Here is a 16,284-nt window from a genome sequence, read left to right on the forward strand (position 1 = left end):
TGTGTAATTTGATGTGCTTTCATTGTGCATTTTTGCTAAAAGTTAAGAGGGTTTAAGTTAGGTGTTGTAATAAATAAGAATGTGTGTAGTTGAGTGTGTAAAGAGATCACAAATTACATGACTTTTATATATGGATCACAGCCTGGAGAAATTTGTGGTAAATGAAAATTATAGTCTATTTTACATTAAAGTATATGTGTGTTATTCATATTAAAGTAAAATTCCTTTGTTATATTAGCTAAAGAAGTAATGCATGGAAAAACATTCCCTGCTGTGTTTATGTTCATGTTCCTGGTAGGAATCCTTTCTCTTCAGTACTTCTTTTTAGTGTTGTGGGTGGTGAGTTTATTTTCCTTAATGTTTTAGACAACATTTTAATGCTGAAATCACTATATAGTATAGTTATTGAGAATGTAGATATACATTTGGAGATTTTATTCGTATATTATCTGTTGTACTGTTCTGGCTTATCTTACAACATCAGTGAATAAGTGACTGCTCAGGAGCTTTGTTCTTCATTGTAAATATACTGAACCTATCTCCCTAGGTTGGGATAAACATTCATATGGTTACCATGGGGATGATGGACATTCGTTTTGTTCTTCTGGAACTGGACAACCGTATGGACCAACTTTTACAACTGGTGATGTCATTGGATGTTGTGTTAATCTTATCAACAATACCTGCTTTTACACGAAGAATGGACATAGTTTAGGTACTGAGATGTATTGCATGCACAGTGGCCCGATATTGTGATTAGTTTATTAATGCATGATGGTTATATTTATTATGTGATTCTGTTTAATGGATAGATGCCTTTTTAGTCTGTCCATATGGGTGTTAAGTGATAAAAATTCATATCCTGTAAAAGCTAACTTATTTCATTCATTCTAGTGATAGAAATTCCAGGTTTGGCTTGAAAAAAAACTTTACTAGTTATCTAATTCTCTAGTACAATTAAAAAAAAGTTCAGTTCTAAGAATAGTGTGGGCGAACAATTAAAGGGAGTAAACAGCTCAGTACATTTAGTAAAAGAACAGGATGGACATAGTTAAAGGTTAAATATGCTAATGGTGATTGCTGAAGGATGGTGTCTCAGACCGTTTGTTGCACAGGACCGAATTAAGAATATAACAGAAACAAAAGACATGGGCTAAAATACGTTAATGGAACAAAGAAACATTGTAAGAATAATAGGAAATTAAAGGCTTTAACTGAATGTGGGTATGCTCATTAGCATTGTGTGTAGTTATTAGTAGTTTTTTCCTTTAAAAAAATAAATATTTTTATTTTATGTGTACACATGGACATGTTTGTGTGAGTGAATGCCATGTATGTGTGGGTGCTGGAGGAGGCCAGATGAAGGCATGGGATCCACTGAAACTGGAGTTACTAGTGGTTGTGAGTTGCCCAGTGTGGGTGCTGGGACCCGAACTTGGATCTCTGGAAGAGCAGGAAGAGTTCTTAATTGCTGAGCCATCTCTCTAGCCTTCTTTTCTGTTTAAATTGCAAGAAATATGGAAGGTAGTAAGACTAACACTTTTTAAAATCTTACATTTTTACCATTGGGAAAATTAATATGCTCATAGCATATTACTTCTAATGGGATCAAGTGAAAAGAAGCAAAAACTAAATAACCTTAGAGGGCATATACAGTTTTATTTGTGAATAGTGTTTTGAAAGTTAGACTGCAAGTAGTCTACTCATCTATAATGGAATTTCTTGAATGATAGACATTTGGGTTACATTGCAGAGAAGAGAATTTAAATTTCAGTTTGCATTGCAGCAGCCTTCTGCAGTGCCCCAGCACAATCCAAGTGTAAAATCAGCATTTCTGTCCAGCTTAATCTTGTCACTTAGAATTTTTTTTAATTCTGAAACTTTTTTATATGACTTGAAAGTTGTTACAGGTCTACAAAGAAAGGTCTTATATTCTCATCCATGTATCATGTTAAAGACCCATGAAGATTATTTGCAAAGTAATTAACTGATACTAGTCTTGTTCTGGCTGCTTAAAAATGTTTAAGATCTTAAACTTAAGGGAAGTCTGCTTTTAGATTTGACAGCTCAAAAATGCAAAACAAGACATTTTTAGAAAACCACGATTAGCCTTTTTAACACTAATTTTTTAAACTTTTCAGAGAAGAAATTTTATTTTGGGAGATGGGAAGATCACAGGTGATGTGATTTTTTTCCTATTAGATTTTCACAAACATTTAAATCAAACCTTTTCATTGAATAAGAAAGCCATTTTAAAAGGTAAGATGCTTAAGAAAAGGGTACCTAATGATGGAATTACGTTCTGATTTTCTGTAAATTTGAAATGTTTGATGGTGTGCATAAGTCTAATAAATATTGAGCATATAGGTGGTATAATAGTGGTTAGAGTCCATTTCAGTCAGCCTTGACTGTTTTTGACTTTTGACTTCTTTGCCATGTGACCTCGGGCAACTTCCTGAACATTTCTAAGTTTATAAAAACAGTACCTGTAACACCTCAGTGTTTAGAACCACAGTAAGCTCATCAGTGAAAACTGAAATGATACCTGAAAAGTTCAAGATGCTGGGCACCTGTTTGGAGATTCTAGGCTGGGTGCCAGGGCTGCAGAGGTGACGCTGGTAAACAAGTTAGTCCTGTGAACGGAACACTTCTCTAGAAGTGACAGCCAAAGCTGCTCTTGAGCATAGCCACACCTTTCACTTACATGTTCTCCATGACTGTAGTGGCAGAGTTAAATAGTGGTGACAGAGACTCTGTTACCTGAAAAGCAGAGAGTAGTAACTAGTTGGCCGCTTACAGGAAAGGTCCTCATGCTTTTTTTGGTCTGGACTCCAAAGTCTAGAAGATCCAGTACTACTCAGCTCCTGTCCCAAGCCCTTCCCACAGGCATCTTCAGAGGGGACTATACAATAAAGCTGGCAGATTTGTGTTTATGTCTCAAGCAAAGTTTTCAAAATGTACGTGTGCTTACTATATAAAGAGAAATGCAGAGCTTTTGAAAAAAAAAAAAAGAGGTGTTTAAGCATAGAGCTTAACTAACTTAAAAAAATGTAATATATTTTCTTACCAAACAACATTTGTTAGCTGAAGATAAGATTTCAGAAAGCTTCTTGACAAGTCAGGAAGTTAAAAGTCAAGTTTATGTGGTAGTAAGTACCAGCTTCCTTATAGACACCTTTTTGTGGCCTGAACCACACAGCTTGTGGATGCTTACTTAGCAGATGTCCCAAAGTGTTATCTCTGGAACTAATTTGGATTTTTTTTATTAGCATTCTTGATAAAGAGCAAAAACTTGAGTAATTATTGACAAGAATTTTTGGTAAAACAATGTAAATTTGGACAGATTTATTATAAATACATATCTTTGAGAAAAGTAATTAGGCTACATTATTAAAATGTTAAAAATGGGATAGTCATGTTTTGTTAAAATGGTCTCTTATTTTCTGTATTGTTTAATTTTCTGACGATTTGGGTATAAATTTTTCTATTTAGCTCCCAACCACTATAAATGAAACTAAATATAGTCAAAATATTTTGTATGGAATTATGAAAACAAAACACCTTCCAGCTTTGCTTTCCTTTGACAGGTGAACAGAGTTTACTTATGGTAAGAGTCATAAAAACAGAGCTTTACCAACCACAAAGCATTATTTTTATATTAAAAAAAATAGATCACATCTTTTATCTGAATGCTTAGGACGAGAAACATTTCAGATTTTGGACTGTAGGAGGTGTGTGTGTCTGTGTGTGTATGTGTATGTGTGTGTAATATATACATATATAAAATGAGATCTCTTTGGGATGGAACCCAAGTGTAAACAGGAAATTCATTCAGGTTTCACATATGCCTGACACACACAACATGAAAATAATATTATGACCTATTTTAGGTGTGCCTGCATTTTGAATATGATCTATTAGGTGTGTTGAGGTAGAATCTGACACTAATAGCATCATTGGTTTTAGAGTTTGGATTTTCAGCTTAGAGTTGTTCAGCCTGTGTATTTATATTTCCCATGTCTTTTAACTTGATTATTTTAATACGTAGAGTAGATAGCTTATGGTTGTATGGCTTTGCTGTTGGTACAGCCCAGTACTAGATGCTCTTCTGCTTTAGATGCCTTTCCCAACAGGAGAGATGCTGGTGCTAAGGTGGCTGCTTGCTTCCAGTGTGCAACTAGACAGTTGCATTGACCGTCACTGGAGAGGTCAGTGTTTTAAAACAGGACAGTGAGATACTACAGAAATACTGGCCTCGTTTTTTTTTTTTTTTTTTTTTTTTTTTGTATTCTTTGTAGTTAAGAATACCAGTATACTTATGCCATTACAGTGTTCCAGTTGTATTTGGCACGTGGCTGTATTGAAATTCCTGTTGAGGCATCCAGGAGCAACCTCCATTCTTCAAGATTTGTTTTGTTTTGTTCTGTTTCTGAGGTAGGGTTTCAGCGTGTAGTCCAGACTGGCCTCATATTGAGGTCCTTGTACCCCAGTTTCCTGAATGCTAGGATAACAGGCATGCATTACTATTATGTCCTGTCAAGAAACTGTGTTTTGTTTTAAAAATAAGTACTATACTTGCTTTTGTTCATTTTTTTTTTTAACAGAAAATGTCTGTTCCTTTCACCTAAAAGTGCTTTTTATTTATTTTTGTCTATTGGAGACAGAGTCTCTTATACCACAAGCTGAGTTTGAATTTGCTATGTCGCTAAGAATAACCTTGAACTGATCATCTTGCCTCTGTCTTCTGAATGCTAGAATTACAGGCATGCACTATAATCTGAGCTTCAACATAAAATTTTGTAAAAACTAAATCTCGACAGCCATTAGGTGTTGGGTAGGTAATACAGCTTGTAGGCGAACAACCAAATCTGACACTGTTACAACCAGTGTTCTCACTCATGTGACTTGAAGGTTTGTCTAATATCATTTCAAAACTCTGTAGTTAATGCCAGTGTCCCAGAAATACAGTGTGTGTGTGACCAGTAGGGCTGATGATCTGTAGTAGCACAGCACTCACCGAGATAGACATTAGTGCTATTGAGAAAAGTAGGCTTGTCTTTCTCCTCCTCTTCTTGTTCCTTTGCTATTCTCTCCCTTTGTTTTAGTTAGATATTCAGCTTTTTGCTATTATCTGTCATTGAAAAATGCCACTAATACCTTCCTTTCTTTTTTTTTTTAGGTATTGCTTTCACCGACTTACCGGTAAGACACAATTTTTTTGAAAGACATTTTTCATTTTTAACTAAAAGAAGTACAAGAAACTAGGAGACATGTCTTACTCATACATACTAAGTGCATGTGCTGTGCATCAAATAGAGGGCCATTCTATAGTCACTCTGGAGCATCCAAAATTAAGCTTCAAATTGCATGGCATCCTGCTGTACAACATAAGATTATCCAAAATACCCTTTTTGATTGTTCCTGAATTAGACCTGTGGCCACCTTTGTAATAAGCACCCCTTTACACTGAGTTATGCCTCTGGACCTAAAACACTCTTTTGTTACTGTGCATTCGTTGAAAATGTGTTTCTTGGTTATGTTTGAGCATGTTGGCAAAAGGTTGTACAATTGCAACTGTTCATTCACCTGAGGTATATTGGAGACCTGCTGTGTTAGGTCCTGTGCTTTTGGTGTCGTTTGGCAGCCAGATTAGAGAGTAAGCACATGAAATAGTGAATTGTGACATGTTAAGGAGTTTATGTACTTTGGAGAGAAATAGGACATGCTAAAGGCAAGACAGAGTTGTAGAAGCTGCCCACTTTGCTCACAGTGGGACTTGAGTGCAGACTTTTGACAGAGTAAAAGTCAGTGGATATGTAGAACAAGAGTATTTCAGCCAGTAGGGAGGAAAGTGATCAGGCAGAGGCCAACACAGGATTTGGGAGCCTAAGAGATGGCTCATCAATCAAGAACACATACTATTCTTCCAGAGAACCAGAGTTCAGTTCCCAGCATCCATGCCAGGCAGCTCCTAACTCCCTGTAACTCTAGCTCCACAGGATCTGACATCTTCTGGCCTCTGTAATCTTGTATTCATACAATACACATAAATAAGTAATCTTTACAGAGGACTTGACCTTAAGATAGTAGGCCTGAGGAACTGAGAGGATGGACTATGGAGATAGTGATGTGCAGAACAGTTTTCTTTGTTTGCTTATTGTTTGTGTCAGAGGATCAGACTCTAGATTCCTGTGCTTGCTAGGGAGAAGCTTCAGCAACGAGCTGCACCCCAGCACTGCGTTTTCTTTTTAGGACAGCTGCTCTGCATGTGGTTCCGTCTGCCCCCAAAGCTCTGCTTGAGCAACTGCTCCAACAGTCAGCCCTTCTGTCATAGCCTCCCTCCCCAGTAGACACCACACCTGGATTTGTTAGAACGTTTGGGGCCGGGGTGAGTAAGTTAGTTTGGTGTAAGAGTCCAATATGGTCAAGTATGGAGTTGGAGTTGTAAGGTGGAATTCAAGAGAATTGTCTGCTGTAAACTTGGGAGCCATTTGGCATTTAGGTGTCAAAGTCTTAAAACTGGTTGTGTGAACAACATGCAAGTATGTGTTGGCCCAGAAAAGAAGTAGACGGATTTTTAGGACATGGTAAGTTTAGGAGAAAATAAGGAACTATCAAAGAGAAACTGAGAAGCAGTTAGTGAGGTCAGGAAGACAATGAGTTAACACTAAAAGCCTGATGAAGAGAGGAATCAAGGAGATTTCCTTTTGCCAAGATGGTAAAACATCACCACCAAAGGGGATTTGGGGAAGAATTTGTTTTGACGTACGTTCCAGAGGGCTAAGAGTCTTACCATGGCAGGGAAGCCTAGCAGCAGACATGACGACAGGAGCAGGAAGTGGGGAGATCACATACTCAACTCCAAACATGAAGCAGAGAGAACTTGGAAGTGAAGAGAGATCATGGACTCTCCAAGCTTGCCCCCAGTGACATCCTTTCTCCTAAACTCCACACAGTATCACTAGCTGGGGACCAAGTGTTCAGATGCCTGAGCCTGGGAGGACAGTGTCATTAGTGTCATTCAGACATCGCAGGAGCCATCAGCTGGATCAGTGCTGTGATATAGCCTGTCATGTAAGAACCAGAGCTGACCTGTAGTAGAGTAGAGTAGGGGTCCCCAGTGACAGTGACAAGGAAGTTTTGGCAGAGCAGATAAAGTGTGGTAGGAGTGGACTTAGGAGAGACTGTGGAGAACCGTGGTTACAGGGGGAGTAGAGACATAGGGCAGTAACTGGTGGTGACAAGGGAATGAATAGAAAAAAAACACATTAAGTTAGACTTAACAGAATACTGTTTTGCTGTTAAATGATTCACTAGGGGAAAAAAAGTTGATATAATACAGAGAGGAAAACTGCTATAGTGACCATGTTCTTCAGTGAGCAAGTGAGTAAGTGGGGGGGGGAATTCGCTTTTGAATACAGCATTTATGGTGGTGACAAGCAGGGTGGCGAAGTGTGCAGGTGCCAGTTAATTTGTGTGGGAGGGGATGCATGCGTGGTGAGGGTGGCATGCACATGCTGAGGCCAAAGGAGGAGAGGATCGGGCATCTTCCTCTGTTGCTCCCACTGAACTAAGAATCCTCACTGTTTCTCAGCCAGTGAGGCTCTGCAGTCTGCCGGTCTCTGCCCCCAGCACTGTTGGTACAGGCACACACAGCCATGTTCAGCTCTTACGTGGGTGCTGGCGACTTGAACTCAGTTTCTCTTGATTTTATAGCAAGCTCTCTTACCCACAGAGCTGTCTCCCAGCCCTGCAGGTAAATTCTAGTAGGTAAGCTGATGGCATCTTCAACTATTGCAGGGTCTGTCATAAAAAGACTCCCAAGATTCAGTTGGAACTAGTTAGGGTGTTTTGTTGCTGGGCATTTTGCTTGTTGAGGCTCTAAGCATGTTAAACCCCATCATTGGGTGGGCTGTGCAACAGTGGTTCTCTTGGCTCTTTGTTGGGCAGTGCACTCGTGGTCATTTATCAAAGGCAGACCTGATTTTAGGCATGTATGGTTTTTGTCTGCTTCTAGTGGTTTTCTTTCCCACTTTGGTGTTGTGTGGAGTCCCCCCATTTATAGTGAAACAATGCAACTTTATTGTTACTGAGCAAGGTAGTTGTGGTATTTCTTAGAGGTTTCCTATATAGTGTCTCTCAAGGTCTTCTGCATGCTGTACTTCACTGTTCTACTGCAAGATAAAAGAAAAGCTAGTCTTCCCTTAAAGGATTTACAGAGAATACTTTTATGTTCCTTATCTATAGTTTCTTTTGAGTTAGTTGGAGCATTGAATCCTGAGGGCATATATTTGCAAAAAAGCCTTAAATTTCTTGACTGTGTTGTGCTGTTCATTGGTCATAGTGTGCTCACACAGCTCTAACAACCTTACATCTTTTGTTGTTTGTTTGAGACAATGTCTCACTGTCTGGTCTGGGACCTATGGTGATCCTTTCCCAGCCTCCTGGGTGTTAACTCCTAAACCTTATATTTCTAAAAAATATGTTTTCTTCCTCAATTCACATTTGTTTGAGAAATGTCTTTAACTTTAAACAAACCAATTCAGTTCAGAATTGGGTACATACTCCCTTTTTTTTGTCATTAGCTGTTCTCATTTGAGATTGATTTTTAATTTTATGTGTACTAATGGTTTACCTGCATGTCTGTCTCCACACCACATACATGCTTAGTGCCCACAGAGCCTCTAAAGGCATATACGATCCCCTGGATCTGGAGTTACAGGCAGTTTTGGACTGCCATGTTGCTTCTGGGAACCGAACCTGGGTCGTCTTCTGCAAGGGCAACAAGTGCCTTTTTTTTTCCCCCAAGACAGGGTTTCTCTGTGTAGTTTTGGTGCCTGGATCTCACTCTATAGACCAGACTGGCCTTGAACTCACAGAGATCCACCTGCCTCTGCCTCCTGAGTGCTGGGATTAAAGGCGTGAGCCACCACTGCCCAGCAGGTTTAATTTTTTTTTAAATTTCTTCTGCTGGTTATGGGAAGTTATAGCTAGGCATGATGGATCGCACCTATAATCTTAGCACTTGGAAGGCTAAGGCAGGAAAAGTGTCATGAGTTCAAGGCCACCCTGAGACTCTTGTCTTAATAAAGTATAGCATACATAACCATATCTCCCTACCAAAAAGAATCAATACTTTGTCTTACTATGTATCTTAATAATCTAGAAAGACTTCATATTTATTTTGACATACTATTTTGTTTCTGATTTGTGTTACTTGTTGAACAGTTATTTTTAAATATACACATTCAGTCTCTTGTAAAATCTTCCTGTACATGTTATCCTCTTTTAATATTTCTCTTGGTTTGTTGTGAACATGCTTGGGATAACTATAATTAAAAGCAAAGAAACAAGGCACAAATCCAAGTACTAAGGTGTGGGAGGATTTGGAGTCCCAAGAATAAAGATGGAACTTGATCTAGTGTTGTTAGCCTTTGCTTGTTGGTAGTAGAGCAACCCTGAGCAAGTTGTTTAACTTGCACATCTATGAAACGGCACCAAGCACCTCACAGGTAATTCTAATGAGTGGACCTGGCTTTTCGTGAACACTCAGTGTGTGATCTCTTTTCGGATGCATCAATGGATTACTAACAACAAAAGAAGGAATCTGGCATTTTTTATGTGTGTATTTGAAGCTACTTCTTTTTACATTTGATGACTTTTCCACTTTAAAATCTTAGGGTATATTTGAATGCATTTCAGTTGAATATTCATATTTGCCTCTTCTTCCTTTGAAATTGTACATTTGAGGTTTTATTTTGCATTAAGAATCCTCTAAAATTGGAATGATAGAAGATTAGCATGGCCCCTGTGCAAGGATGACACGTAAATTCATAAAGCGTTCCATATTAAAAAAAAGAAAAAAGAAAATATCCCCATGGTAACACTATCTCTTGCTTAAAGCAAGTTTTTACCGCTGTCTTTATAAAGGCAGAGCTTCCAAGTGTGCTGTTAATGATTGTAGTAAATTGTAAATGGTTATTTTCTGTGAACTAGCTGTAATGTATATTTTGTAGACATGTAGCTTATATAAAGGCTGGGATAAACCTGAGTTGTGTGTTAATTTTAAAGCTTTGTAACTGTTACATGACATTCTTAAGAGCACAGGTTAGATTTTTAATATATTAGAAATACATTGCCACATGGATTATGCAACAGGGTCTCAGAATCATTCATGTGGATATCTTAGTTGTTTACATTTTCTTGATAATTAGAGTTTAGCAAATAACAGTTTTGATCCAACACATAATGTGTTGTTTTAGTTGTCTTTCACTAATATTTTGATTGAGATTTAAAAATATTCATGAAGTAAATTTATGGTTCTATTCTTGCATTGCAAAGATAATGAAGTCTTTAGTGTACAGTCAATAGATATTTAAAGAAATATGTTGTCTTACAGCCAAATTTGTATCCTACTGTGGGGCTTCAGACACCAGGAGAAGTGGTTGATGCCAATTTTGGGCAACATCCTTTTGTATTTGATATAGAAGACTACATGCGGGAATGGAGAACCAAAATACAGGCCCAGATAGACCGGTTTCCTATTGGGGATCGAGAAGGAGAATGGCAGACCATGATACAAAAGTAAGAGCAAGGAATTTTGAATGTACAGAATTTAAACACTGAGTGTTTATAAGGCAAACTATTCTTTTTTTGATTCTAAGATATGTATCTAGAAGTCTAAATCCAAATCATTTGTGTGTACTACTGCTTGTATTTTAATCTCTCAAAATAATTTGCCAGTTGAAATCGAATAGTGTTGACTTAAGCACATACAGAATTGTATTTGTCTGACTTAACTAGAGAGAGGAAATAGTGACACTTGATCATAAAGATAGTTTAATTCCTTTGTTAACCTTAGTAATATGACTGAATGAATTCTCTAGATTATACAGTCAGATTTCTAATAATGTTGACAAAAAAAGATAAGTTTAGAAGTGTGACCTAGATCTTATGTTTGGGGCTCTCTGACTTAGGGACCTGACCTTGAGCACCTTGCTCAGCAGTAGTTCAGGTACACGTGGAGGAAAAAGAAGGTTGATGCTCACGCTCAGTGTGGAGAAGTAGAGCCAGGATGTGCATACACTGTTCCAGGGCGAGTTTCTGTGAAAGTGTTAGCAGGGTGGCTCTAATTATTGGAGTGAGCCCCTTCTTTGTATTTAGCATTTAAATTCAGGGAGACTCTATTGTTCCTATCCAAAAATCTAACTGTAGTCCTCTACCCAAAAGGCTTCGAAACTTAAATTAAAATTTAAAAATTGGGCAAGAAAGATGGCTCCACCAAGATGGCAGAAAGATGGCCTGCCACCAAGCCTTTCCACCCAAATTCATTACTGGGACCCTCATACGGGAAGAGAGAACCCGCTCCTACAAGTTGTTCTCTGACCTCCACATGTGTGCTATTCTGTGTGTGTACTTACACACTCACTCAATTATTAAATGTAATTTTAAAAATAAACATGCCTTAGTAACTATTTTTAATGCTATTTCTTATATAAGTTACCATTAGACATTTAGGATAAGATAAAGGGAATGAAGACCAAGGAGCAATTTGACTGTGGAGTTAGCCCAAGTGCAGCATAAATACTTTGAATTCATTAATAATAAAGGAGGATGGCCAGCAGCAGAGAAGAAAGTGTTAAATCTGTTACTAAGAAGAGCTTTTTAGTGGCTTTATATATTTGTTTTATTTTGTAGAATTTCATAAGGAACAGCAAGAAAATTGAATTCCTATGATAGTCACCTTTTTTAGACTATACATCTCCAAAAGTCTAGAGACAGTGCCTGGATATCACTAGTATAAAGTGACAGTTGTTAAAGCTTGAAGTAGATAGTGTGTATACAAAAATTAAATACCATTAAGTTAAGATCATTCTGATTGTATAATCTAGTACAAGAAAATACCTAAGACTTTCAGATAACATCAGTGTGACATGGTCATGAAAGTGTCTTGATAATTGCTTTTAAGCCAGGCGTGGTGGCGCATGCCTTTAATCCCAGCACTCCGGAGGCAGAGCCAGGCAGATCTCTGAGATCTGTAGAGGCCAGCCTGGTCTACAGATCGAGATCTAGGACAGGCACCAGAGAAACCTTGTCTTGGAGGGGGGAAAAAAAAGATAATACATATGGCTTTTAAGATTCTTCAGTTTAAAATTCTAAGAAAATCTTTTTGGGCATTTTTTAGAGAAGATAGTGGTTGGAGGTAATAGATTTTTTTATTAATATTATTAGATTATCAGTTTTACTAACTGTTTTAACCACTTAGTGACTTTTTAAAACTTAAGATTATTGTCTTAGAAATATATCACTGTCTGTAAATCTTGCAAAATTAATTCCTTGTCCAAAACCAAATTGACTGCAAGACTGATTCCTCATTCTTTAGTTAGTACCTTGGGTTTTATTCTGGGCACTTCTCTCTCTGGGCTAACATCAGTGTCTCTCTTCATACTTTGAGATCCCATCTCATTGGACTGATGAACACAGAAAGTAGTTGGAACTCCAGAACACCAAGTATTAATCAGTTATCTCAAAACTGGGTCTTTTACACCTAGCTAACGTGTTACTGGGATATCTATAATTAAGGTGAGGTAGAAATTATGATTAGTAGGATTGAGTAATAGAAAAATGAATGAGGAACCAGGGGGTTAACAGGGATCTAAGAATTTAAAAAAAAAAAACAAAAAACAAAAACCAGAGATGACTTAATGCCTTTGGTCTTTCTTTAGATTATCTTTTTGGACTATTGATAACTTATTTTAAAGTTGAAAGTCATAGAGCCTGGCTTCAAGGACATCGATTAATTTTGTAATACTAAGTTAGACTTTGTTAACAAAGCTTGTCGCCTGACGCATGTATTCTCCTGACTAAAAGATGTGTTTTCTTTTTTTCTTTTAAGAATGGTTTCATCTTATTTAGTCCACCATGGGTACTGTGCCACAGCAGAGGCCTTTGCCAGATCTACAGACCAGACTGTTCTAGAAGAATTAGCTTCCATTAAGAATAGACAAAGTAAGAACATCGTGGTACACGGCGAATACTTATTTTTAAATTACAAGTTTGGTTACTTTAACTTGTAGAAAAAAAAATTTTTTAATTAAAAATTTCCTGCATATATTGTTTTAAAGCAGATGCCTCTGGATTTATTTCCATTCATTTTTGTGAGTGTTTTTTGTTTTGTGCCAGGCATGAGGAGCTCTTTGGTTTGAGACAGGGTCTCATGTAGTCCAGGTTGGCCTTGAGCCTCATCCTTGTGCCACATTGACAGTTTTGAAATTTTTTTTTTAATTTACACTAGAGTTTTAAATACAGAAATAATTTTGTAAAACCTTACAAAGAAATGCCTTTATCATGTGTCCATTAAAAGACTGCTTTCCAGCCAGGCGGTGGTGGCACAAGCCTTTGATCCCAGCACTCGGGAGGCAGAGTCAGGTGGATCTCTGTGAGTTCAAGGCCAGCCTGGTCTACAGAGCGAGATCCAGGACAGGCACCAAAACTACACAGAGAAACCCTATCTCAGGGGGGAAAAAAGACTGCTTTCCTGTGGTTTGGGATTGAGGTTGTTGACAGAGCCTGATGCCCTGGGTTTGGTTTCAGCACCTGGTGGGTGGAGGGTGGGGTAGGACAACCTTCTTAAGTTTTAAGAAATAGAAGCATTTGATATAAAGAAAGTTTTCTTTTATTGTTTTGGTACGAGTCTTGATGAGAAAGTAGAGATGGTATATGAAAGAATTTTTTTCTTTGAAAGAAAATAAAATTTCTTTAAATTTGCTGCCTAAATTTAAGGTAGTGTTGGTCCTAAGTATTTATTGCTTAGGGCCTTGTGCTGGGCAGCACTGGTACTGCTTTAACCAGGGCAAAGCCGAATGACAGCGGATCTAAGTTAGCCATCAGAGGAGGTCCCCCCAATGGGCAAGAGTAGAAAGAGGAAACAGCACAAACAGGTGGTGGTCGAGAGGACCTACTGTAGGTCAGGTTGCCAGAGTGGCCCCAGTCGCAGCATGCTCCAGTACATGGCGTGCTCTGTCCGGCAGAGGAGGTCACTCACTTGAGTGTTCTATGTCCTCGGTGTCTAATTTAGCAAAGTTCTGACCCTTTCAAAGTCTGATGTTCTAGTCCCGAATCAGAAGACCCAGTAAGACATTGTGTCATTTCTTTACATCATAGTCTTGTAATCTTACCGTTTGAAATATAATACTGCTCAGTGGATGTTTTTCCTATAATACCTACTCATTCATGATATTGGAAAGTTGCCTCTGAAGATGCTTGTTTTTTTTTTTTTGTTTGTTTTGTTTTTAATTTTTAATGTCTAAAATTTTGCCTGGATTCCCTAATCTAAACTTGAAAGGTTTAGAAAAAGAGAGTTTAACAACCATTATTTTAGAGGATTTCACTGTTGCTTTTCTCTTGAATGATTTAAGGTTGTCTGCTTTTGTAGCGCTAATATTTCGCTTTCTTTTCTGAATAGGAATTCAGAAGTTGGTGTTAGCAGGACGAATGGGAGAAGCCATTGAAACAACACAACAGTTGTACCCAAGTTTACTTGAAAGAAATCCCAATCTCCTTTTCACATTGAAGTGAGTTTTAATAAAATGTTACTTTACGTGTTACACATCTTAAGTAGTCAAAATTATCTTAATGATTTGTAGTTTTGCTTTGTTTTGGGTATTTCCATATATTTTTATAATGTAGCACTAAATGATATTTGTAAAAACATAGAGCTGAGGATGTTCAGCTCAGTGGCAGAGCAGGTGCTTAGCAAGTGTGAACAAATGCAGAGACTGCTTTGTGTTAAGATCTCTAAGCACACAATACTTTGTTGTTTGCTTTTATCATTCATCCTCTCCCTGAAAATGTGAAGGTCTTAACTTAGAAGGCAGTGATCTCAGTTTTCTCCTGAAAGGTACCTGAATAACTCAATGGATATATTGAAAAGTTATAGTAAAATATACATAAAAATTACTGTTTTGCCCATCCTTACATGTATTCTTATATGTTTAAGTACACTTAGGTTTTTTGTGCATCCTGCCCATTAAACACTAGCTTCTCCCTTGCTTGCTTGCTCAGAGCTCTCATTATTGGTTGTTTTGTGACCTGCTTAGTTACTTAGCATATCCTTAGGTCCGTCTGTGTTGGAGCGTGTGCCAGAATGTTTCTTAATTTGGAAGGCTGGCGATGCCAGTGTGCAGATGCACTGCATGTTGTCTGTTCTTCTGTCTGCTGATGGGTGCCTGGGTTGCTTCTGTCCCCGCCATTGTGAATAACTCTGCTGTGCACACAAGTGTATGAGTATCTGCTTAAGTCCTAGCTTTCAATTCTTGGATTGTATGCCCCAAAGTGGCATTGCTGCTTCATGGCTGTGTTTAACATTTGAGGCCTTCCTGTCCATCCTTCCTTGGTGCATCCTTTGATTTCCTTCTACGGAGTAGAAGGTTTCCAATCTTTACATATCATCAACATTTGCTTTCTGCTTTTTAGCTTATAGATATCCTGATTTGGCATTTAAAAGTTTCTAATGAATCTTTGTTGTTTAAGAAAGTTGAATGTGGGGCTGGAGAGATGACTCAGAGGTTAAGAGTATTGGCTGTTCTTCCAAAGCTTCTGAGTTCAATTCCCAACAACCACATGGTGCCTCATAACCATCTGCAATGAGATCTGGTGTCCCCTTCTGGCCGGCAGGCATACATGCAGGCAGAACACTGTATACATAATAAACAAATCTTAAAAACAAAAAACCTCGGGAGGCGGAGGCAAGCGGATCTCTGTGAGTTCGAGGCCAGCCTGGACTACAGAGTGAGTTCCAGGAAAGGCGCAAAGCTACACAGATAAACCCTGTCTCAAAAAACCAAAAAAAAAAAAGAAAAAAGAAAAAAAAAGTTGAATGTGTGGGGTGTTGGGGTACATACTCATAGGACAGAAGCAGGTGGATCTCTAAGACTTCAAGGCCAGTCTGGTCTACACATAACAAGTTCCAGGCCAGCCGGGGCTACAAAGTGAGCCCTGTATCAGAAAGAAATTTGGATGTTACTGAGCTTAGGAATTCAATCTTCCAAGCAAAAGAAAGTCTTTATAAGTCAATTGTCAATTATTTTGCCTCACAGTAAAAGCCATCTGAGGCCCATTTTGTCTAAGAGGTTAGTAATGCAGCCTGGGGTAAGGAAGGGCCGGGAGAAGGCTGTGCTTTGTACCTCTCCAGGTACACGTATATCTAAAATCTCGTTTTACATAACTCACTTGATATGATACCAAGAAAAATACTAATTTTAAGTTTGAAAATGCGGTCTGTTT

The 16,284-nt window shown here is 38.1% G+C and overlaps 1 protein-coding gene and 1 non-coding gene across 2 annotated transcripts in view; both read left to right on the forward strand.

Annotated features, from left to right (window-relative positions):
- Ranbp9 (RAN binding protein 9) overlaps window positions 1-16,284 on the forward strand; it is an 89,563-nt gene that overhangs the window by 48,050 nt on the left and 25,229 nt on the right. The window contains exons 4-8 of the mRNA XM_028867724.2: window positions 548-715; window positions 5,180-5,202; window positions 10,400-10,584; window positions 12,896-13,008; window positions 14,465-14,573. Coding sequence (XP_028723557.1) covers window positions 548-715; window positions 5,180-5,202; window positions 10,400-10,584; window positions 12,896-13,008; window positions 14,465-14,573 — 598 coding nt within the window. The remainder of the gene's footprint in view (window positions 1-547; window positions 716-5,179; window positions 5,203-10,399; window positions 10,585-12,895; window positions 13,009-14,464; window positions 14,574-16,284) is intronic.
- On the forward strand, window positions 9,752-9,853 carry LOC114692134. Its single transcript, XR_003734352.1, has one exon. It is a non-coding gene; the product is annotated as a U6 spliceosomal RNA (small nuclear RNA).

The sequence above is a fragment of the Peromyscus leucopus genome, chromosome 5, assembly GCF_004664715.2.
Source record: "Peromyscus leucopus breed LL Stock chromosome 5, UCI_PerLeu_2.1, whole genome shotgun sequence".
NCBI lineage: Eukaryota > Metazoa > Chordata > Mammalia > Rodentia > Cricetidae > Peromyscus > Peromyscus leucopus.